At 52.5% G+C, this 25,326-nt stretch overlaps 1 protein-coding gene across 1 annotated transcript; it reads right to left on the reverse strand.

The window, feature by feature from the left end:
* Positions 1-20,405: 20,405 nt before the first annotated feature.
* LOC145419170 (uncharacterized) lies at positions 20,406-23,067 on the reverse strand. Its single transcript, XM_080287410.1, has 4 exons — positions 22,979-23,067; positions 22,434-22,778; positions 20,611-22,334; positions 20,406-20,476 (listed from the first exon to the last, which is right to left on the reverse strand). Exons 1-4 carry the CDS (start codon positions 23,065-23,067, stop codon positions 20,406-20,408), a joined length of 2,229 nt encoding a protein of 742 aa, XP_080143536.1.
* Between the last annotated feature and the right edge of the window lie 2,259 nt (positions 23,068-25,326).

Raw genomic sequence — 25,326 nt, forward strand, 5'->3', positions numbered from 1 at the left:
ACTGGTTAGTGGTGTGTTCTTCTATGGCATAACATCTCATACAGTAGTTTATTTTTGTGAAACGTTCTTTGGCAATCTGGTGAGGGGCTATGGAAACATGAAACAGCTTAAGGCCTTGTGTGATTGCTTTTTCTGCCATGAAGACCGAGACAAATTCGATCTTCATCATGTTTCTTCGGTTGGATGTGTTGGGGAATTTGAAGACCTCTTGTACTGTAGCCCATTCTTGGTGTTTCTCTATTTCCCCAGCAATGTCCTCAGCAGAGTTGTCGAAGGCTAGTTCTTCTACCTTATAACAGATTATTGTTCTTCTTGCTTTTACTTCTTGAGGGAGGGTGGGGGTGAAGCCATTGTCAATGAGTTTTTGTGACAGTTCGTGTTCCAGGATTTTATCTACATCTTGGCCTGGGGCAGTTGACACTATGAGGCCGTCCCTGGCTTCGTGAAGTGCTGTGGCATATACGTTAGCTGGTGAGAGGATCTCAAGTAGTTTTTGTTTGGTTCCCCTGTCTTGGGGGTTATCCTTTGTTTTTATTTTCAGCCTAGCCATGTTTGCTACATATTAGGGAAGAATGTGGCCTCCTACCTACGCAACGCAGTTAGCGGTATCCCGTCTTCTAAAAGATGTCGAGAATACCCTGAGTTGCTCCCTACACCTGTTTGAGTTTTTTGCCCCACTCCCAAGATCGTTTACGGCAGTCCTGCTAAGGACCCCCCTTGTGGCAATGCCCGCGGAGTTCACCTTCACGATAGAGGGAGGACTCTAGTGGGCTGGTGGCCCGCCTTTTTTTTTTTTTGAGATATTCGTCCGAGCAATGCTGGGACACGGGCAAAGAGCCCATCAGAGATGCGCTTAACTTGCGCGTGCTTGAATTATCGAGGGGGTTGGTATTCCCTTACTGTGGTGATTAATAAATGTAGAGGAGCACGTGCAACGATGCAAGTGGCATCCATGAAATCATCCCCTGTCCGAGCAAAAGTCGTGTCAGGGTGAGACCTGAGCATCGTAGTGGCTGGGCAGTACAGAAGATAGTGAATGAGGGGCTCCACAGATGAGACCAAACAATGGGTACACGGGTCTGGCTCTGTACCGACAATTTGATTGTAGCATGGAAACCCCAGACGTAAGCACCTGAGCCTCACTACAATATAGTTGGGTATGCCTTTAAAGGGTAACAAAAGAGAATATGAAGTGGCGGTGGCGTACCATGTAGCAGAGCGGGAGCCTTCCGTCACCAAAAGCTGATGTTCCTCTCGAGAGAGCCTGCTGATGGTAGCAGTGAGAGTGCTAATGATGTACAATGGGCTGGGGTGCAGTTGAAATGTGACATCAGGAAGCGAGCAAGCTGAGCGTGCTGCGTCATCAGCACGCTCATTGCCGCTGATTCCAACATGACCTGGGAGCCAATGGAGAATAATAGTGGCACCCCTACGGACGAGAAGGGATGCAAAAGTAAAAATTGCAGTCTGAAGAAAGACATTGTCCTTCAAGGAGAAAGATTTTAGCCTCTGAAGGGAGGAAAGGGAGTCTGTGTGAATTACGACACGGTGATGATGATGGTGATGAGCGTGGCGCAAAGCACCCAGGATGGCAGCAAGCTCTGCCTGAAATGCGGATACACCCTGAGAGAGTCGCCAAGATTCAATTGTATGCCCAGAGACAAAGGCTGCCCCAGCAGAGCCATCAGAGGATACTGAACCATCTGTAAAATAAGTGGCTGTGTCTGGTGAATCTAAAGCTGCAACCCGACTAAGAGCCTTTTGACAGAGGAGCGCAGGAATGGAAGTTCGAGGTTTGGCTTCAGAGGGGCATACAAATTTAAAAAGAGGCGGGTCCCATGGTGGCGGATCAGTGTACCCAGGAAAGGGAGAATCAGGATCTTGGCAGAGGCTCGCAGCAGCTCCCAGTTCATGGATAACAGCAGTTGTAGTCCGGGTCCAGTCACGCCGAGTGGCAGGCTCGGGTGGGCGGCACAAAAGACGTCATAGGAGGGCAGAGACAGGCAGATGGGGCCGGCACCGTATCAGCTGTAGAGTGATGACTGTCGCTCGTAGCGCAATACGACGTGCCAGAGATGGCAAACCACCCTCCATTTGCAGATTAACCACCCGGGTCCAACGTGGAGCACCCAGCATGACACGGAGGGCATCGTTCTGGATGACCTCCAGAGATCGAGACACTGGTGGAGTGAGGCCAGTCAGACAGATAGTGCTGTACTCCACCAGAGATCGGATGGCGTGAATATAAAAAGTCCGGAGGACAGAAAATGATGCCCCCAGACTCTGCCTGGAGAGATATCTAAGAGCAGCCATTCGGGTGGAAGCACGTTCCCTCAGATACCGAACGTGACACGCAAAAGTGAGACCCCCATCTAGCCAGACCCCCAGATACTGATGGACGGTGACCAGGGAGAGCTGATGACCTCCAAGCAGCAGTGGAAAGTCGGGGGGGCGGAGGCCAAAAGGCAGACACTTCGTCTTGGCGAAATTGATCTTTAGGACTAGCTCGGTGCACTTAGCATGCAGCCGAGAAAGGGCCAAGTCCGCCTGTGTGAAACAACCTCTCCTCGTAAAGACGAGTGCCAGATCGTCAGCATAGCAGAGAAGAGTTATGCCAGGCCCATATTCCACAGTTAGGAGCTCCTCCATCAGGAAGTTAAAGAGAAGAGGGCTCAAAACGCTTCCCTGGGGGGTGCCATTAGGATGAGGATGAAAAGGGGAGAGGTGCCCCTGAAAGCGGACCCCTGCAGTGCGGTCACTAAAAAAGTCCCGGACCCAGGATATGAGCCTGCCCCCTACTCCCCTGGTCGCAAGGGCCGCCAAGATAACAGTGGGGTTTGCCAATTCAAAGGCCTTCTCGAGGTCGAGGAAGATGGCCATCCCCCGTCCACGCCTCAGCTCCCCAAGGAATGATGCAAGGCAGTGGGTGGCACTCCTGCCTGGATGATAGGCATAAATCCTTGGGTGTAGCGGTCCCAGCCACCAAGCAAGACGAGCCCGCACAACCCTCTCAGCTGTCTTAGCAATGCAACTGAGCAGGGAGATGGGGCGCATGGCAGTGGGATCGCGAGGCTTCGGAATCGGGTGGATGACCCCCATCTTCCACAACCTCGGTAGACGCCCCTCAGACCACGAGAGGTTGAGCAAATCAAGCAGACGCTCTCTACCGCAATCTCCAGCATGAGATAAAATGGAGTACGTGACCCCGTTGAGCCCCGGTGCAGTATCCTCCCGGCGCCTCAGCGCTTTCTGAAGCTCTCCGCTGGTGATTGGACAGTCAGCGGGGTCAGGTGTATTACACGCTGTCTGAATGGCCACAATGCGAGAGGCGGACAGCTGCATTTGTAAGGCTCGGCCGGACTGCGGGAGATTAGAAGAGGCTGAGCGGTCGGTGAAATGCTGAGCAAGACGGCCGGCCTCAGCGGCAGGGTCAGGGTGGGAGGGCGGACGAGGAGGACGTGGATCGGAGACGGACCTAATTCTCCCCCACATCTCACGGAGAGTGGAGTGAGAATCTAGGGTGCGACACCATCCGATCCACGCCTCCTCTTTAAGGCGACGCTTTTCAGCAACCACATGCCGAGTCACAGCAACCAGGTACCGGTGGTGCGGAGATGTTTGGCGTCGCCGGTACTGCCTGCGTGTTGCATTCAGCCTCTGGTTCAATTCCCCGACCCTGTCGCAGTAAAACCAGCCGTCCCGGTAGCATCTCGCCGAGCGCCGCTGCAATGGAATGGCAAGAGTGGCAGCGTGTGAAAAGATATTTGGTGCTTGATCTGCCCGGCTCTCGAGGACTGAGGCAGGAGAAGATGTTGCAAAGGCCGCCGTGAGAGCACGGTCAAAGGCCGCCCAATCCCCCTTGCGTAGATCCCACCGTGGTGTGGGAGGCGGGGGAGGGGGGAGGGGGGCGAGAGGCAAGCCAACAAGAATAGCGAAGTGGTCACTCGCAAGGTGTGGGTGGAGTGACCATGACGCCAGGCCTGACAGTGGGGTTGAGACAAAGGAGAGGTCGAGGCGACCTCCCCCAATGTGGGTGGGCTCTGTCATGTCGTTTAAGAGGGAGACACCACCCATCTCCTCCAGAAGTAAAGAAATGTGCCGTCCTGCTTCATTGGACTGAAGAGGCGATGATAGAAGGGCGTGGTGGGCGTTGAAGTCACCCCCTATATACACGGCTTCCCTGGCAGCCTGGGAGAATAGATCACCGAACTCTAGGGTGCCTCTCTGGCTCCGGTATACATTATATACCGTCAGGGGTGATGTAGCCAGGTGTAGAACCACGCCCTGGACCTCCACATCAGATCCACAGAAAGGAGGAGGGTCACAATCTGTGCATGCAATGTGGTCCTGGACCAGAACGGCACATCCTCGTGTGACGCCACGAACATACGGGAGGAGATGGGTGGTGTAACCCGAGAGACGAAAAGTGGAACTATCCGGGAGCAGGGTTTCTTGCAGTAGGATGACATGGGGATGATCCCTGTTGGCCGCCTCCTGCAGAAGCGGGAGCTTGTGCCGTGCTCCTAAACAGTTCCACTGAAGGGGTCGAAGAGGGGAGCCGTCCCGCTGTCCGGAGACAGACAGATGGACGTCCTCCAGCAACGGAGGTGAGGCCATGGCTGTCGAGGGTGCCACGACGGGCATCGGTTTTTGCTCTGGAAGGGGGCAAGGCCGACTCTGCTGAGGGGTGGAAGACAGGGCAGCGGCCTTCCTGGGCTTGGCTCACTTGAAAGAGCGAGCCGGCCTGCGTGGGGGAGTCCGTGGTCCCCCTGTTGAGTGAGCCGGACGTCGAGGGGCAGGACGGGTGTCGGGACCATGCAGCTTTCTGGCGATTACACGATCGACGATGCGATCGGCTGCAGAGGCGATTGAGGCCACCTTGAGGGTGATCCCGTTTGAGGGACACTGCTTGGGCAACAGCCACTGCAATCTGTGAGCCCAGGTCCCGCAGATCCTCCGCCGTGAATGCGAGGACTGGTGAAGCAGGAGCAGTGGGTGGACTGGGTGTGGAGCCAGGTACTGGTGGCGGAATTGTCAGTGGCTGACTGGTCGCTAGAGTGGGAAGTGGTGGCGAGACAGGCGGCTGTTGGCGGTGGACCTCCGCTGTGGTCTGGACCACAGTGTGAGCTGAGGGCAATGGAGGGAACTCCTGGTCGCTGAGAGGTGGTGGACGCTGAATGAGAGGGCGGCGCTGTTGTCCCCAGATGAAAGTGCCGGGGGGAGCTGGAGTGGCGCTGGTAGCCTGGTTCTCCTGAACAAAAGCAACCTGCCTCTCTCGACCCTGGTTCACTCGTAGAACCCTTGCGGGGCAACTGGGGTGCCAGGCATGGTGTCGTCCTGAGCAATTCGGGCACTTGGCCGCAATTGGTTGCTTTGCCTTGAACCGCTGCAGGCACTCGTCCGTGTCGTGGGCGCCACTGCACATGCCGCAGATGACGGGGCGGTTGCAGTTGGCACGGTGGTGCTCGTAGCGCTGGCAGCGGTAGCAACGGAGTGGCTCCGGGGTGAAGGGGCGAAGGTGATATTCTCCCCAGTTCCCCAGGTCGATCGCAGGGATCAGAGGACCTCGCAGGGTGACGATGACCTGTCGAGTCTCCTCCCTGGTCCGCGCTTTCTGGCAGCGGGTTGCCTCTTCGACCTGAGGGTGCTGGAGCAGTATCTCCATAGGCATTCGCAAGGGATAACCCATGACGACCGCCTTCGTAGACTGTTGGCCGGGCGTCAGCTCGACTAGCTTGACAGGGCAGGCCTCGTCCTGCTGAGCTGTTCTCAAGAGGTCGTAGGCTCCCTCGTCCTTCGGCACCAACACCGAGCTTCCATCCTGACCTATCAGGTTGCAGCAGCGTAGCCCTGGCAGGTGACGCTCTAGTGCAGCCACGGCGTCGTAACTCATCGCATGCCCGTCCTGTACCGGCACACGGAAAGCTGGGAATGCAGAGCGGGGCGGCGGACGCACAGCTACTGACACGGTGGGACGCGCAGCAGAGGGACCCCTGAGGGGAGGCCCAGTGCGTACTGCCAGAGAAGGGCCGTTTCCCTGGCGAGCACGCCTCGATCCCTTGCGTACCACGGGGGTGAAACCCTCATCATCATGCAGAGCAGGATCAGCAGAGGGGTAGATCTGAGTCGCAGCAGGAGCCTCTGATGGGACCTCCAGCCGCTTGAGAGTACGAGGAGACCTAGCCAGCCTAGGCTCGTGAGAGGGTGCGCAGGTGGCAGCGCGAGGCTGCGGACCGAGGGCTCGGTTCACGGGGGCGCCTTGCCGTGGATTAGGGCTGGCAACTGCGAGTAGGGAAGCTGAAGTGCCCTTGGTGGAAGAGAGAGAGAGGGTGGAGCAGGTGCAACCTCCTCCATAGCCTCATGTCGGCGGGCTGCCTTAACGGAACGGGTAGAGGCACCACGCGAGCGAGGTACCACTCCCGTAGACTTTGGTAGAGAGGGGTCATCACAAGAAACCTCGTGAGCTGACGAGTGGGAGCTCGAGCCAGAACAGTGACGCTCCCGCTTCATGCCTGTAGCAGGACACGGGTTGGAGAGCCTCGACTGAGGGAGCGGGAGGCGGGAATGCCCCTGGGGCCTAGGGATGCTGGATCCCTTCATCTGCTCACAGAAGCAGCCCAAAAAAAACTCAGACAACACACACACACACACACACACACACACCTCACACACACAACCACTCAAACAGCACAAACAAAAAACAGCAAAAGTGGCCAGGTCCCTACAGTGATGGGCAACCTATGCTCCCCGCCCTCTAAAGGGCGATGGGAGGCCCCGCCACTGCCCCTTTCGGGTCTTCCCTAAACTAACAGAGCCGCCCTCACTGCCTCCTATAACCAGGCCCTAAAGGCCCCCCTTCATGGAAGTGCCCTAACGGCACCCCTTCAGGGTTCGGCGTCGTACTACAGTGAGGGACACTAACGGCAGGCCAAAAAAAAAAAAACAAAAAAAAAAACACCCACACACACAGTCACAAACACACACACATTCCCACTCACACCCAGGCAATCGGAGACTAAGTCCCAGAAAAAACCTGGAAAGCAGCAAATATTATTCCTCAATGCCAGAGACTAAGTCCTAAACAGGCAAAAAAACGAGGAAAAAGGACGAAAATCGCCACGAGTAAATGAACCAGAGTTCAAAGCTCGAGAGAAATCGGCCAGACCTCCTCACCCGACAAAGTCTGACCTAGGAGTGGTGGCCCGGCGTTGTTGTTGTGCTGTTGTTGTTGGGATATTCGTCCCAGGACGTACTGGGACACGGGCAAACATGTGAGCCCGTCACAGTTGCGCTATGCATGCGCATCTACATTATCGTTTCGGTGGGTAGCAACTGATTACCCGAAGTAATAGTGAAGTAGGAGCACGGACAACTATGCCAGCGGCATCCCTCACCTCATCTTCTGATGGGACATATGCCCCACTAGGGAGAGACCTGAGAGCAGAAGTCACAGGGCAATGCAATAGATAGTGCAGGAGAGGCTCCTCCGACCTCTCTAAGCAGTGTTCACAAGGGTCTGGGGCCACTCCTTTTATCTGTTTATAGCATAAGTATCCCAAACGTAAACGCCGCAGCCTCACTAGCAGACGATTCGGTAAGCCCAGAGGGGGCTGCAATGGTGAATAAGAAGTGGCACTGGGATACCAAGTGGCAGAGCGTGAGCCTTCTGCCACACATAGCGTATGTTCCTCCACTGATTGATGGCCAATAGTCACAGCGAAAGATCTAATGATTTGAGCCTGACTTTTGCAGAGTGGGAACGTGACAGCAGGGAGAGAACAGGCAGAGCGCGCAGCCTCATCTGTCATGTCATTCCCCAAGATGCCAACATGACCTGGAAGCCAGTGAAGGATGATCGTGGCTCCCCCACGGACGAGGAGAGAAGCTACAGTGTATATGGAGGATAACAAAAAGACGTTGTCTTTGAGGGAGAAGGAGCGAAGGCGCACAATAGATGAGAGCGAGTCTGTATGAATAACCACACGGCAATACCGGCGGTTGTGAGCATGCCGTAAAGCTCCCAGAATAGCAGCAAGCTCTGCCTGGAAGGGAGACGCCCCCTGGGACACCCGCCAAGACTCCACCATGTCACCAAAAACAAAGGCCGCCCCAGCAGTGCCATCAGCTGCCACAGAGCCATCAGTATAATAAACTGCTGACCCCGCAGACCCCAGAGCAGCTACCCGGCGGAGACTATCCTGACGGAAGAGTGCTGGGATGGTATTGCGAGGCTTTCCACCTGCTGGATAAACACACCGGAAAAGGGGAGGCTCCCAAGGTGGTGGTTCCTCAAACCCATTGAAGGGCGAGTCAGGGACCTGGCATATATCGTCAGCAGCACCTATACTATGTAGCATAGCAACCGTGGCACGGGCCCAGTCCCGCCCAGGGGCCGGGTCAGGAGGGCGTGACAGAAGCCGCTTTAAAAAGAAAAGAGACTGGGAGATGTGGCCTGCGGTGCACAAGTTGCAGAGAGGTCGCTGCAGCCCGGAGCATAATTCTGCCCTTCAACGATGGGAAACCGCCCTCCACTCGCAGATTCACCAGTCTGGTCCAAGGAGGTGCATGCAGAATGATGCGCAGAGCCTCATTCTGCACGACCTCCAGAGACTGGGAAACACTTGGGGCAAGACCCGTCAGGCAGATGGCACTATAGTCCACCAAAGACCTAATAGTGTGGACGTAGAACGTGCACAGCACATAAAAAGAGGACCCCAAACTCTTCTTTGAGAGGGAGCGTAGAGCAGACAGAAGTGTCTTTGCCCGCTCACGCAAGTACCTGACATGGCTCTCGAACGTAAGGTTGCTGTCTAGCCGCACCCCAAGATATGTATTGTTACGGATTAGGGTTCAAACCCATTAACATTAAATAATAATGAACAACTCCCATCAAAAGGCAACAAAACTAGAATTACTACATTATAACAAGAACGGAAGTTACAAAAATAATATACTGGAGGGTTAAAATTATCCTTCAGTGAAACCCTAAAACTATACAACAGCCAGGAAGATCTTCATCAAGTCATTGGTTTAATTCAGTTTTCATTTGGTACCAGCAGTCAAATTAATAGCTTAGGCTTTCATAAATTCAAAGAAAATATAAAATCATAGATATTATTTACATATAAATTACATTTTATACATTTACACCCTTACTCATAAAAGATAACAGATTATACTTATCAAACAGAGAGAGTTACACAAGGCATCACAAATACAAGGTAGGGAGACCAATGATGACAAGCAGGTCAGGTCAGGTCAGAGCTCGGAGGTGAACTGCACTCTCAAGTGTATAACTTGCCGTCATCACCTTGGTCATTGAGCATATCATACAGTGCCAAATCTACAACTACTCATGAATAACATAAGTTAACAAAGAAATAGTTTACAGTACTTCATTATCATGTTTGAATGAAGACCAACAATAAGAAAATAATAATCCCAATATATCTATTCCTACGTCTGACAGCACTACTGGATGAACAGGCATACGAGAGCACAGGAGGGGGGGGGGTGATTCGAAACTACTGGCGCCAAGACAGCCGGCTTTTACTGCCTGGAGAAAAGGTGTCTGGAATTCCACACTCCTGGGCAGAAACACTGTTCATCTAGTAGTTCATCAAAATAAATGTAATACATAACACCTCCCCCATCAAGAGATTTATAAGAAACGTTATAAATCAAGTCTTTAAGTCCTAGATAACATGTCTGCAATTACATTATTCTTCCCTTTGATATGAAAAATGTTCAGTTTATATGGTTGCAATGCCAGAGTCCATCTCATGAGACGTTGGTTAGAGTTTTTCATTTTATGCTGAAATATAAGGGGGTTATGATCAGTGAACACATCAATAGGAAAAGTAGAACCATTCAAGTACACACTGAACCTTTCAATAGCAAACAACATGGCATAGCATTCTTTCTCTATCGTACTGTAATGCTTTTGGTATGTTTTGAACTTAGTGGATGCATAACAAACAGGATGTAGCACATTATCATCACTATACTGTAATAACACTGCCCCTGCTCCCACATCACTAGCGTCTATGTGCATGATGAATGGCTTATTGAATTGCGGAGATCTCAATACGGGTGCGTTGGTGAGAAGAGCTTTGATTTTTACAAAAGAGTCTTGGCACTCCTGGGTCCACACAAATTTTTTCTTGGGACTGACAAGGTCAGTTAAAGGAGCCGAGAGATCAGCAAAATTGGGCACAAACCGCCTATAGTACCCAGCCATGCCTAGGAAGCGCATCAATGCCTTTCGATCATGAGGCACAGGCAGTGATGTAATGGCCTCCACTTTTGCGGTTACTGGGCTCACTTCACCTTGCCCAACAACATGACCCAGGAATATCACCTTGGCGTGCCCAAACTCGCTCTTGGCAAAGTTTATTGTTAGCCGTGCGTCAGCCAAGTTGTAGAAAAGGGCGCGCAGTTGAAGACGATGATCATCCCAGGATTTGCTGTATACAATCAGATCGTCCAAGTAAGATTGCACTCCGACTAGTCCCTCGGTTACCCTATGAATCAGTCGTTGGAAGGTCGCTGGGGCGTTGATCATACCAAAAGGCATGACAGTGTATTGGTATAAACCGTCAGGGGTAACAAATGCAGAGATCCGTTTGGCTCACTCAGTCAGCCGCACCTGGTAGTATCCACGCAATAAGTCAATCTTTGTGATGAATTTTGCTTCTCCCAGTTGGTCGATCAGGTCATCTATTCGAGGGAGAGGATAACAGTCCTGACAGGTCAGTTGGTTCACCTGGCGATAGTCAGTACACATGCGAAACGATCCATCCGGCTTGTCCACCAACAGGCATGGCGAAGCCCACTCACTGTCACTCATCTCCACCAGGCCATGGTCCATCAAGAACTGTACCTCCTTCCTCAGGACCTCCCGCTTCCATGGACTGGCACGGTAAGGATGCTGCTTTATTGGCCGAGCACCCTCGACCAACACTATGTCATGCTCAACCAGGGGGCACTGCTGAGGGACATCACCAAACAGCTGCGTAAACTCAGTTAACAGGCGTTCCAAGTCACCACTGTGGTCAGGCGGCAAATGCTGGAATTTCAGATGAGGGTTAGCCAAGAAATCAGAGTTTTGTAATTTAGGGTCCGAAACCAACGAAATATCGTCCTGTTCATCTGCATTAATAGTTTCTGATACACCCAAGTTCAGGACAGGGGTCTCATTGTCAGGCCCTCTTATAAAATATGGCTTGATCAGGTTCACATGTATCAGTCTCTCTGCCTTTCTTTTATCAGGAGTTTTAAGGACATAATTTACATCACCACTCTTCCGTTGAATCACATAAGGACCGTGAAACTTACTTTGTAAAGGTTTCTTAGGGATTGGCAGAAATGCTAACACAAGATCACCTGGCTTAAACTCTCTTACAATAGCTTTTTTATCAAAATTGTCTTTCGTTTTTACTTGAGAATCCCTTAGGTTTTTCATAGCATGATCTACAGCAGATTTTAATCTCTGTTTAAACTGTTGTACATAGGTAAGGAGAGGTTTATTAGAGGGTTCATCTAACCAAGATTCCTTCAGGACTTTCAGAGGACCTCTATCCTCATGACCATACACTAACTCAAAAGGTGTAAAACCAAGGGAATCTTGTACACTACTCCTTACAGCATACAACTCGAAATGAATGCCTTCATCCCAGTCTGCATTATTCTCCTCACAATACTTAGTCAACATTGATTTCAGAGTTTGATGCAGTCTCTCTAATGCACCTTGGGACTCTGGTCTACAGGCTGTGGAATGGTACTGGCGCACTCCCAACTCATCCATAGTTTGTTTGAAGAGATTAGAAGTGAAGTTACTACCCAAGTCAGATTGGACAACACGAGGAATTCCATACTGAGTGAAGAATTTACCAAGGGCTTTCACTATGTTCTGAGAAGTTGTTCTCTTCAGTGGAAAAACCTCTGGATATCTGGATGTTGAACACATAACTGTTAGCAAGTATTCATTTCCACTGCGTGTTTTAGGCAAAGGACCAACACAATCAATTATCACTTTACTGAAAGGTTCCTCAGTCACTGGAATAGGATTTAATGGTGCAGGTTTTATTGGCTGATTTGGTTTTCCAGCCATTTGGCACTCATTGCATGTCTTACAGTAGTAGGCAACAGACTGCTTCATTTTAGGCCAGAAGAAGTCTTTGGAGATTTTACTGTAAGTTTTGTTAATGCCTAAGTGTCCACCACTGAGGTCATGAGCTATTGACATGACAAGAGATCTGAACTTTCTAGGTATCACCACCTGATGGCATTCTTGCCAGGCTTCATTGGCTGGTACATTGGGAGGTCTGTATTTTCTCATTAGGATACCGTTCTTCGTATAAAAGCAAATAGGAGAGTTCACTATCTCCGAATCCTCTACAGTCTTATCAAAGAACTGTATTAACTCAGAGTCTTGTACCTGAGCGTCTTTAAGAGTGTTTGAATCAATTGGTACATTACTAAGATGCTCTGGAGAAGTTAACACCTGAGAAGGGTCATTATCAGGAAATAGGTGGGAGAGGTCAACATCCACAGAATCAGTGCTATCTTTACTGTCACCCTGTTGAGCTGCCGTGTTCCTTGTCACTACACACGAAGGGAATAAGTGAGGATACTCTTTTTCCAGTTGCTCTGTGTTATTACATTGTGAGGGAGCCAAAGCTACAATGGGGTCAGGTACAACTTTTCCACCTGCAATATCATTCCCTAACAAAAAGTTCACTCCCTTTACAGGTAGAGACTCTTGAACTCCTACAGTGAAGTAACCACTAGCTAATTCAGTATTCAATTAAATCCTAGCCAGAGGAACAGCAATACACCCACTAACTCCCTGAATCAGAACACTCTGGGCCAAATAACAGTCCTCCAAATCAGGCATCAGACCTTTTAACTTGAGGCTATGAGAGGCTCCTGTGTCTCTAAGTACTTGAATGGGATATTTAGTGGAGGTGTCAGAAGAAGAAACTGTTCCTGTAGAACGAAAGGGTTGAAACTGATCAACAGAACATCTAGGAGGGTCATTACAAGCTGAAACACTGTCTCGAGTCCGTGTTGGGTTATTAGGACAGGTCACTCAGAACTGTCTGTTCAAAATTTTGCTTTGGATCAGAATTAGATGGTTCACTAGTAGGCAAATGAGAGAAAATGCTAGAGCTCGCCAAAACTTGTTCAGAGCGTTTTTCTTTACCTTTAAGCTTAGGACAGTCCCTAATGTGATGACTGGGGTGTTTACAGTAAGCACAAATCAAAGTGGATGTGGATGAGTTTGGGATTTTACCTGGTTCAGTCTTTCTAGTTACAGTATTCCCATAAGTTAACCTAATAGATGGCTGGAAGCCACCAGAACCATTCCCACCGCTTGTTATTAGAGTTCCACCACCGCCTCGGGAACTGCCTGCAAGGTCTGTCCCCTTCTGTTTCTGCCTGACATACGAGTCACCATGAGTCAACCTGTAATTTTCAGCTAAGGTGGCTGCCTTGTTTACAGTAGTAACTTCTCTCTCCTGTAGGTATAATTTCAAGGAGTATGGAACTTTGCGGAGAATCTCTTCAAGCAAAATCAGCTGACAGAGTTGCTCAAAAGTTGTTACTTTACTAGCCCTCAACCAAGCACTGAAAATCCTTTCTTTTTCTTTGATAAATTCTAGATATGTTTGTTTCTCTCCCTTCTTCAGATTACGGAAATTCTGTCTACGGGTCTCGGGAACTTGATCATATGCTTCCAAGATGGTCTTTTTTAGATGATCATAAGTCAGCTCATCACTAGGCAGATTAGAGTAAATCATCTTAGCCTTACCTACAAAAGCTGTTTGGGCAAAAACTCCATTGGTCTTTTGGCCATTTAAGTTTGATTGCCACACGCTCAATGAGATTGAAGAAATTCTCCACGTCAGTCTCATCAAATCTGGGCACAAATTTTAAAGAGTTTCCAAGATCAGAGATAGATTTATTTGCATTAGCTTCTCTGTCTTTCATACCTTCTTCATTCTTTAGTTTCAACACTTGAAGTTCATGTAAACGCTCTTGGGCTTTCATTTCCTTTTCATGCTCTCTTTGTTTCTCTCTATCCTCAAGTTCCAACTTTTTAATCATAAGTAAAGATGCACTACCTCCGTCACCATAACACAGACTATATGCTTCAAGAGGTAGCAACTCATTTTTTACCATTCTATCGATCACACTCTTCTTTATCTCCGCTTTAGTCATGCTGGATTTATGAGGAACTTCATATATGGCTGCTAACGCCATCCAGTCAGTTTTCTTAATATGAGAAACACCCAAAGTGCTTAAACACGGTTTCTCAACAAATTCATCAATGTTAAATTCCATATTGAACTTAATTCAGGTCTAAAGGTATTAGCAAAAGAGGGAAGGTTAGAGAGAGCACAAAATCAGAAATCTCACGCCACGCAAATACCAATGTCCTGATTTGCCACGATTACGTTCGCACAATTATCGACCAATGACGTCAGTACTTAGCTGCTGTATAAAGGCAATGCATCCCGGACAGGCCCCCACTTAATGTTACGGACTAGGGTTCAAACCCGTAACATTAAATAATAATGAACAACTCCCATCAAAAGGCAACAAAACTAGAATTACTACATTACAACAAGAACGGAAGTTACAAAAATAATATACTGGAGGGTTAAAATTATCCTTCAGTGAAACCCTAAAACTATACAACAGCCAGGAAGATCTTCATCACGTCATTGGTTTAATTCAGTTTTCTTTTGGTACCAGCAGTCAAATTAATAGCTTAGGCTTTCATAAATTCAAAGAAAATATAAAATCATAGATATTATTTACATATAAATTACATTTTATACATTTACACCCTTACTCATAAAAGATAACAGATTATACTTATCAAACAGAGAGAGTTACACAAGGCATCACAAATACAAGGTAGGCAGACCAATGATGACAGGCAGGTCAGGTCAGGTCAGAGCTCGGAGGTGAACTGCACTCTCAAGTGTATAATTTGCCGTCATCACCTTGGTCATTGAGCATATCATAAAGTGCCAAATCTACAACTACTCATGAATAACAAATAAGTTAACAAAGAAATAGTTTACAGTACTTCATTATCATGTTTGAATGAAGACCAACAATAAGAAAATAATAATCCCAATATATCTATTCCTACGTCTGACAGCACTACTGGATGAACAGGCATACGAGAGCACAGGAGGGGGGGGGGGTGATTCGAAACTACTGGCGCCAAGACAGTCGGCTTTTACTGCCTGGAGAAAAGGTGTCTGGAATTCCACACTCCTGGGCAGAAACACTGTTCATCTAGTAGTTCATCAAAATAAATGTAATACATAACAGTATGTACCGCCACGAGAGACAGCTGGTGGCCACCAAGCAGAAGGGGAAAGCGGGGAGGCCTAAGGCCAAAAGGCATGCATTTGGTTTTATCAAAATTAATTTTTAGGCCCAGCTCCGCACACTTACTATACAGCCGTGCAAGTGCAACGTTCGCATGTGCATAACAATCCCTCCTGGCTATGACGAGGGCCAGATCATCAGCATAGCATAGGAGGGTAACGCCGCGCCCATAGTCCACAGTAAGGAGCCCGTCCATGAGGATATTGAAAAGGAGAGGGCTCAAGACGCTTCCCTGGGGGGTTCTGTTTGGGTGGTTATGAAAGGAGGAGAGCTGTCCCTGGAAGCGGACCCCCGCAGCACGCTCATGAAAAAAGTCTGTAATCCATGACAAGAGCCTGCCACCCACTCCCTTGTCTGCAAGAGCCTGGAGGATGACTTTAGGGCTCGCCAACTCAAAAGCTTTCTCAAGGTCAAGGAAGATCGCCATCCCCACTCCACCCCGAAGTTCACCGAGGAGAGATGCAAGGTAGTGAGAGGCACTTCTGCCTGGATGATATGTAAATATCCTCTGGTGAAGCGGCCCTAACCTCCATACTAGACGTGCTCGCACAACCCGCTCAACTGTCTTGGCAATACAGCTGAGCAGCGAGATGGGGCGCATGGCACCGGGATTGTTAGGCTTCGGGATGGGGTGGATGACAGCAGTCTTCCACGACCTCGGCAGACGACCCTCAGACCACGAGAGGTTGAGCAGATCAAGAAGCCGCTCTTTACCACAATCTCCCGCATGCGACAGGATGGAATAAGTCAGCCCATCAAGGCCTGGAGCAGTGTCCGCTCTATGCCGCAAGGCTGCCAGCAGCTCCCCACTAGTGATGGGGCAATCAGCTGGATCAGGACGGTCACAGGCTGCCTGAATAGCCTCAACATGAGAGGCGGACAGCTGCTCCTGCATGGCCAAGATGGACCGCGGGAGATTGCAGGAGGCAGAGTGGTCTGCAAAGTGCTGAGCCAGGCGGCCGGCCTCTGCGACGGGGTCAGGATGTGAAGGTGGACGGGAGGGACGTGGATCAGAGATGGACCCGATTCTCCTCCACATCTCACAGAGTGTGGAGTGAGAATCCAGGGTACGACACCACCTAATCCACGCCTCCTCCCTAAGGCAGCGCTTCTCCGCTAGGACATGGCGAGACACGGCAGACAAGCACCGGCGGCACGGCGAAGTGCGGCGCCGCCGGTACTGTCTGCGAGCTGCATTCAGCCTCCGATTCAACTCCCTGACCCTATCACAATAGAACCAGGCATCCCGGTAGCACCCCGCAGAGCGCTGCTGCAACGGGATAGCAAGAGATGCTGCTTGCCTAAATGCATCAGCAACTTGTTCTGCTCGATCTTCGAGGTCTAATGCAGGGGCAGATGAGAAGGCAAGAGTGAGAGCCCTGTCAAAGGCTGCCCAGTCTGCCCTGCTCATATCCCACCTCTGAGGAGGCGACCCGGGTGGAGGAAGGGGAGCCAAAGGTAGATCCACCACAACAGCATAGTGGTCACTCATGAGGTGGGGATGGAGTGACCACGTTGCCAAGCCTGCGAGAGGGGTGGAAACAAAAGTAAGGTCTAGTCGACCTCCCCTAATATGAGTAGCCTCACCGATGTCATTTAGCAGGGAGACACCTCCCATCTCCTCCATAACCACAGAGATGTGCCGACCAGCCTCGTTGGTCCTGAGAGGCGAGGAAAACATATCGTGGTGTGCATTGAAGTCGCCTCCAATGAACACAGGCCCCCTTGTAGCCTGGGAGAACAAGTCCCCCAAGTCCAGAGAGGCATCCCGGCCACGAGATACATTAAAAACAGTGAGGGGTGACCCCGCCAATTGTAGGATCACGCCCTGGACCTCAACACCAGTCCCACAGTAGGGAGGCTCACAGACTGCAGAACCGATGTGGTCCCTAACCAGAACGGCACAACCCTGAGCTACACCACGTTCACGAGGGAGGAGATAGGAGGTGTATCCCGCCAAACGAAACCGGGAGCCCTCAGTCAACAAGGTTTCCTGCAGGAGAATAACATGTGGTTGATCCCTGTTGGCCACCTCTTGCAGGAGGGGAAGCTTACTTATTGCTCCTGCGCAGTTCCACTGGAGGACCCTGAGGTAGGTACCGTCCCGGTGTCCGGAGACAGACAGAGGCGAACCTCCTCTGACTCCTGACCCACTGGAGTCAATGGAGGCACCAAGGGGGCCGATGGAAGGTGAGGAGAGCCGGCCACTAGGGTGCAGGGTGGCCGAGCCTTGGTCTTGGCTACCTTCGAAACAGCCCCTCCGTGGGACGACCTGGGCTTCCTCAGTGAGCGAGGCCGCTTGGCTGAGGCAGGAGGAACAACGAGCTGTCGTTTCGCCTCGACTGCTTGATTCAGCGTACGGTCCACTACTGCCACTATAGGATCTGTGTTCAGCTGGACCCCCAGAGTCTGAGCCACGGTTTCTGCTATGGCCAGAGCCAATTGTGTCCCCAGGGTGCGCAGCTCGTCCAGTGTGAAGAGTGGGGCTGCTTGAGTTGGATGTGCCTGCGGAGGAGGGGTTTGTGATACTGGCGCGAGCACTGGATCCTCTTGGGAAGGAGGGGGCGGCAGGGGTGATGGATCCACTGAGGCCATGGGTCTGTGAACTTCCGCCACTGTCTCGACAGTCTGTGCGGGCGTTGGCAGGGGAGGAAAAGCAGTCGTGTCTAAGACAGGAGGACTCTGTGCCTGGGGGCGGCGTTGTTGACCCCAAACAAAAGTGCCTGGGGGAGCCGGCGTTGATACCAAGGACTGCTGTTCCTGCACCCAAGAGACCTGCCTTTCTCTGCCCTGGTTCACCCTCTTCACCCTTGCTGGGCAACTGGGATGCCAGGCGTGGTGTGCTCCTGCACAGTTGGGACAGCGGGAGGTGACCGGCTCCTTTGCTCGGAATTTCGCCAAGAACTGCTCCTTGTCGTGGGAGCCGCTGCAGATCCCTCACACTACAGGCCTGTTGCAGCTTGCACGATGGTGTCCGAACCTCTGGCAGCGGTAGCACCTCAGTGGCTCTGGAGTGTACGGGCGCAGCCAGTACACTCCCCAGTTCCCAAGATCGAGAGAGGGGACGAGGGGGCCGCGGAGGGTAACACACACCTGTAGGGTTTCCTCCCGCGTCCTCTGGTGCTGGCACCTGGTAGCCTCCTCTACTAAGTCGTGCCTTCGGAGGATGTCTAATGGGAAACGACGAGGGTATCCCATCACTACAGCCTTCGTCACCTGTCCACCCCGTGTGAGCTCTGTTACCTTCACCGTTGCCGCCTCGTCCTCTGCTACAGCCTTGAGCTGCTGGTAAGCCTCCTCCATGGAAGGAATGAGGACACAACTTTCGTCCCTGCCAAAACGATTTCTCGCTACAAGACCCGGCAGCTGGCTCTCCAGGGCCGCCAGTGCATCGTAGCTGGTTTCGTAGCCCGATTGCAGTGGAACCCTGAAAGCTGGGAAGGAGGAGCGGGGTGGAGGAGGGGCTGCCACAGACACTGAAGGGCGAGGTGGAGGAGGAGGTTGCTTCAGAGCAGGCAGAGAAAAACCCTGGGCTGCAGGCTTGGTCAGGGTTGCAGGCTTAGCCCTGCGAGACACAAGGGTAAACCCCTCATCATCTGCAGAGGCATTAGCATCAACAGCAGGAGTAGCAGCAGCAGGTGAAACAGCATCATCATGAGATGTAGCAGTGTCGGGGTTTGGAGCAGGCACAATGTCATCCATCCCCTCATGGCGGCGAGCTATCTTCCTTGGTGCAGTACAGGAAGCAGAGGAGCAAGAATCTGGACGTCCTGGATCAGCACAACCGCCAGCAGACACAGTCGAGCTATCCCCTGATCCACGACGCTCCCTTTTCCTCCCAGTAGTGAAAAACTTCTTACCTCCGTCAGCAGCTGGATGGGTGACCGATGTTAAGACACCCTGGGCCGAGACAGCAGTTGGATGGGTGACCGCAGCCATACTCCCACCCAAGACCCCAGGAACCGTCTCAACCCTACCTCCAGCATAGGGGACACAAGCAGATGAACCAGGCAGCTGGATCCTGGATAGCATAGGAATCCTCGAAGGCCCCGGGGGCCTAGGCCTCGACTTGCCTGTCATCACACACAGGCACAAACACCCACACAGACACCCACACTGACACTCACACAAACACACAGAACAGACACACAAAAATGCAGGAAGAAGCCTACCTACTGTGGCAGGAATCTGCCCCTCCGCTAGCGGTGGATGCGGCAGCCCTTACCACAGCCCCGAAGGGCTTGCCTAACCCTAGCCCTAACCAAAGTTTTGGCTCACCCCTGCAGCTTCCTATAACCACCCCGACTACGGGGCCCCCTTGTGTACCAGGCCTGCGCCTGGAAACCGCGGGGTTCGGCTTCGTACCACGTACCAGGGGAACACTAAGAGCCGGAAAGGAAATACAGTAAGAGGCAAAAAAGAAACCACTGAAGGGCGAGTGCACACAAGCGTGCGCACCCCGGTACACAACAGCGGCTGGAGACCAAGGCGTGGTCAGGATGAATGCGGCGAGCAACGACAGTAACAACACCTCAAGCACTGGCGAGAGACAAAAAGGGCAGAGCAGCTCGATCGACGGCGAACCGGAGAGCTGTTACCCTTGTTGAAGCAAGACAGGAGCAGGAGATGTTGTCAGTGCGGAGGCAGGCAGCAGAATGGGTCACCCGCCGTTGTGTTGTGTTGGGATATTCGTCCCTGGACGTACTGGGACACGGGCAAACATGTGAGCCCATCACAGTTGCGCTATGCATGCGCATCTACATTATCGTGGCGGTGAGTAGCGACTGACTACCCGAAGTAATAGTGAAGTAGGAGCACGGGCAACTATGCCAGCGGCATCCCTCACCTCATCTTCTGATGGGACATATGCCCCACTAGGGAGAGACCTGAGAGCAGAAGTCACAGGGCAATGCAATAGATAGTGCAGGAGAGGCTCCTCCGACCTCTCTAAGCAGTGTTGACAAGGGTCTGGGGCCACTCCTTTTATCTGTTTATAGCATAAGTATCCCAAACGTAAACGCCGCAGCCTCACTAGCAGACGATTCGGTAAGCCCAGAGGAGGCTGCAATGGTGAATAAGAAGTGGCACTGGGATACCAAGTGGCAGAGCATGAGCCTTCAGCCACACATAGCCTATGTTCCTCCACTAATTGATGTCCAATAGTCACAGCAAAAGATCTAATAATTTGAGCCTGACTTTTGCAGAGTGGGAACGTGACAGCAGGGAGAGAACAGGCAGAGCGCGCAGCCTCATCTGTCATCTCATTCCCCAAGATGCCAACATGACCTGGAAGCCAGTGAAGGATGATCGTGGCTCCCCCACGGACGAGGAGAGAAGCTACAGTGTATATGGAGGATAACAAAAAGATGTTGTCTTTGAGGGAGAAGGAGCGAAGGCACACAATAGATGAGAGCGAGTCTGTATGAATAACCACACGGCAAAATCGACGGTTGTGTGCATGCCGTAAAGCTCCCAGAATAGCAGCAAGCTCTGCCTGGAAGGGAGACGCCCCCTGGGACACCCGCCAAGACTCCACCATGTCACCAAAAACAAAGGCCGCCCCAGCAGTGCCATCAGCTGCCACAGAGCCATCAGTATAATAAACTGCTGACCCCGCAGACCCCAGAGCAGCTACCCGGCGGAGACTATCCTGACGGAAGAGTGCTGGGATGGTATTGCGAGGCTTTCCACCTGCTGGATAAACACACCGGAAAAGGGGAGGCTCCCAAGGTGGTGATTCCTCAAACCCATTGATGGGCAAGTCAGGGACCTGGCATATATCGTCAGCAGCACCTATACTATGTAGCATAGCAACCGTGGCACGGGCACAGTCCCGCCCAGGGGCCGGGTCAGGAGGGCGTGACAAAAGCCGCTTTAGAAGAAAAGAGACTGGGAGATGTGGCCTGCGGTGCACAAGTTGCAGAGAGGTCGCTGCAGCCCAGAGCATAATTCTGCCCTTCAACGATGGGAAACCACCCTCCACTCGCAGATTCACCAGTCTGGTCCAAGGAGGTGCATACAGAATGATGCGCAGAGCCTCATTCTGCACGACCTCCAGAGACTGGGAAACACTTGGGGCAAGACCCGTCAGGCAGATGGCACTATAGTCCACCAAAGACCTAATAGCGTGGACGTAGAACGTGCGCAGCACATAAAAAGAGGCCCCCAAACTCTTCTTTGAGAGGGAGCGAAGAGCAGACAGACGTGTCTTTGCCCGCTCACGCAAGTACCTGACGTGGCTCTCGAACGTAAGGTTGCTGTCTAGCCGCACCCCAAAATATGTATGTACCGCCACGAGAGACAGCTGGTAGCCACCAAGCAGAAGGGGAAAGCGGGGAGGCCTAAGGCCAAAAGGCATGCATTTGGTTTTATCAAAATTAATTTTTAGGCCCAGCTCCACACACTTACTATACAGCCGTGCAAGTGCAACGTTCGCATGTGCATAACAATCCCTCCTGGCTATGACGAGGGCCAGATCATCGGCATAGCATAGGAGGGTAACGCCGCGCCCATAGTCCACAGTAAGGAGCCCCTCCATGAGGATATTGAAAAGGAGAGGGCTCAAGACGCTCCCCTGGGGGGTGCCGTTTGGGTGGTTATGAAAGGAGGAGAGCTGCCCCTGGAAGCGGACCCCCGCAGCACGCTCATGAAAAAAGTCTGCAAGCCATGACAAGAGCCTGCCACCCACTCCCTTGTCTGCAAGAGCCTGGAGGATGACTTTAGGGCTCACCAACTCAAAAGCTTTCTCAAGGTCAAGGAAGATCGCCATCCCCACTGCACCCCGAAGTTCACCGAGGAGAGATGCAAGGCAGTGAGAGGCACTTCTTCCTGGATGATATGCAAATATCCTCTGGTGAAGCGGCCCTAACCACCATGCTAGACGCGCTCGCACAACCCGCTCAGCTGTCTTGGCAATACAGCTGAGCAGCGAGATGGGGCGCATGGCACCGGGATTGTTAGGCTTCGGGATGGGGTGGATGACAGCAGTCTTCCACGACCTCGGCAGACGACCCTCAGACCACGAGAGGTTGAGCAGATCAAGAAGCCGCTCTTTACCACAATCTCCTGCATGCGACAGGATGGAATAAGTTAGCCCATCAAGGCCTGGAGCAGTGTCCAGTCTATGCCGCAAAGCTGCCAGCAGCTCCCCACTAGTGATGGGGCAATCAGCTGGATCAGGACGGTCACAGGCTGGCTGAATAGCCTCAACACGAAAGGCGGACAGCTGCTCCTGCATGGCCAAGATGGACCGCGGGAGATTGCAGGAGGCAGAGCGGTCTGCAAAGTGCTGAGCCAGGCGGCCGGCCTCTGCGACGGGGTCAGGGTGTGAAGGTGGACGGGAGGGACGTGGATCAGAGATGGACCTGATTCTCCTCCACATCTCACGGAGTGTGGAGTGAGAATCCAGGGTACGACACCACCTAATCCACGCCTCCTCCCTAAGGCGGCGCTTCTCCGCGAGGACATGGTGAGAAACGGCAGACAAGCAACGGCGGCACGGCGAAGTGCGGTGGCGCCGGTACTGTCTGCGAGCTGCATTCAGCCTCCGATTCAACTCCCTGACCCTATCACAATAGAACCAGCCGTCCCGGTAGCACCCCGCAGAGCGCTGCTGCAACGGGATAGCAAAAGATGCTGCTTGCCTAAATGCATCAGCAACTTGTTCTGCTCAATCCTCGAGGTCTGATGCAGGGGCAGATGAGAAGGCAAGAGTGAGAGCCCTGTCAAAGGCTGCCCAGTCTGTCCTGCTCATATCCCACCTCTGAGGAGGCGACCCGGGTGGAGGAAGGGGAGCCAAAGGTAGATCCACCACAACAGCATAGTGGTCACTCATGAGGTGGGGATGGAGTGACCACGTTGCCGAGCCTGCGAGAGGGGTGGAAATAAAGGTAAGGTCTAGTCGACCTCCCCTAATATGAGTAGCCTCACCGATGTCATTTAGCAGGGAGACACCTCCCATCTCCTCCATAACCACAGAGATGTGCCGACCAGCCTCGTTGGTCCTGAGAGGCGAGGAAAACATATCGTGGTGTGCATTGAAGTTGCCTCCAATGAACACAGGCCCCCTTGTAGCCTGGGAGAACAAGTCCCCCAACTCCAGAGAGGCATCCTGGCCACGATATACATTAAAAACAGTGAGGGGTGACCCCGCCAATTGTAGGATCACGCCCTGGACCTCAACACCAGTCCCACAATAGGGAGGCTCACAGACTGTAGAACCGATGTGGTCCCTAACCAGAACGGCACAACCCTGAGCTACACCACGTTCACGAGGGAGGAGTTAGGAGGTGTATCCCGCCAAACGAAACCGGGAGCCCTCAGTCAACAAGGTTTCCTGCAGGAGAATAACATGTGGTTGATCCCTGTTGGCCACCTCTTGCAGGAGGGGAAGCTTACTTATTGCTCCTGCGCAGTTCCACTGGAGGACCCTGAGGTAGGTACCGTCCCGGTGTCCGGAGACAGACAGAGGCTAACCTCCTCTGACTCCTGACCCACTGGAGTCAATGGAGGCACCAAGGGGGCCGATGGAAGATGAGGAGAGCCGGCCACTAGGGTGCGGGGTGGCCGAGCCTTGGTCTTGGCTACCTTCGAAACAGCCCCTCCGGGGGACGACCTGGGCTTCCTCAGTGAGCGAGGCCGCTTGGCTGAGGCAGGAGGAGCAACGAGCTGTCGTTTCGCCTCGACTGCTACTCCTGCTGTTAATGCAAATGGCTCTGCAGATGATGAGGGGTTTACCCTTGTGTCTCGCAGGGCTAAGCATGCAACCCTGACCAAGCCAGCAGCCCAGGGTTTTTCTCTGCCTGCTCTGAAGCAACCTCCTCCTCCACCTCGCCCTTCAGTGTCTGTGGCAGCCCCTCCTCCACCCCGCTCCTCCTTCCCAGCTTTCAGGGTTCCACTGCATTCGGGCTACGAAACCAGCTACGATGCAGTGGCGGCCCTGGAGTGCCAGCTGCCGGGTCTTGCAGCGAGAAATCGCTTTGGCAGGGACGAAAGTTGTGTCCTCATTCCTTCCACGGAGGAGGCTTACCAGCAGCTCAAGCCTGTAGCAGAGGACGAGGCGGCAACGGTGAAGGTAACAGAGCTCACACGGGGTGGACAGGTGACGAAGGCTGTAGTGATGGGATACCCTCATCGTTTCCCATTAGACATCCTCCGAAGGCACGACTTAGTAGAGGAGGCTACCAGGTGCCAGCACCAGAGGACGCGGGAGGAAACCCTACAGGTGTGTGTTACCCTCCGCGGCCCCCTCGTCCCCTCTCTCGATCTTGGGAACTGGGGAGTGTACTGGCTGCGCCCGTACACTCCAGAGCCACTGAGGTGCTACCGCTGCCAGAGGTTCGGACACCATCGTGCAAGCTGCAACAGGCCTGTAGTGTGCGGGATCTGCACCGGCTCCCACGACACGGAGCAGTGCTTGGCAAAATTCCGAGCAAAGGAGCCGGTCACCTCCCGCTGTCCCAACTGTGAAGGAGCACACCACTCCTGGCATCCCAGTTGCCCAGCAAGGGTGAAGAGGGTGAACCAGGGCAGAGAAAGGCAGGTCTCTTGGGTGCAGGAACAGCAGTCCTTGATATCAATGCCGGCTCCCCCAGGCACTTTTGTCTGGGGTCAACAACGCCGCCCCCAGGCACAGACTCCTCCTGTCTTAGACACGACTGCTTTTCCTCCCCTGCCAACTCCCGCACAGACTGTTGAGACAGTGGCGGAAGTTCACAGACCCATGGCCTCAGTGGATCCATCACCCCAGCCGCCCCCTCAGGGACAGCGGGAGGTGACCGGCTCCTTTGCTCGGAATTTTGCCAAGCACTGCTCCCTGTCGTGGGAGCCGCTGCAGATCCCGCACACTACAGGCCTGTTGCAGCTTGCACGATGGTGTCCGAACCTCTGGCAGCGGTAGCACCTCAGTGGCTC

The sequence above is a fragment of the Coenobita brevimanus genome, chromosome 117 (assembly GCF_032717465.1).
Source record: "Coenobita brevimanus isolate Jiangsu-jjx chromosome 117, ASM3271746v2, whole genome shotgun sequence".
NCBI classification, from domain to species: domain Eukaryota; kingdom Metazoa; phylum Arthropoda; class Malacostraca; order Decapoda; family Coenobitidae; genus Coenobita; species Coenobita brevimanus.

Bases quoted from the DNA above. Each gene is read 5' to 3' on its own strand.
- LOC145419170 (XM_080287410.1), bottom strand. From the start codon at position 23,067: ATGCATTTAGGCAAGCAGCATCTTTTGCTATCCCGTTGCAGCAGCGCT. The intron at 22,779-22,978 runs GTCAGGGAGTTG...GAGGAGAATCAG, and splicing joins GCTGGTTCTATTGTGATAGG to GTCCATCTCTGATCCACGTC. The intron at 20,477-20,610 runs GTCAGGCTCAAA...TCACCATTGCAG, and splicing joins CACGTTCCCACTCTGCAAAA to CCTCCTCTGGGCTTACCGAA.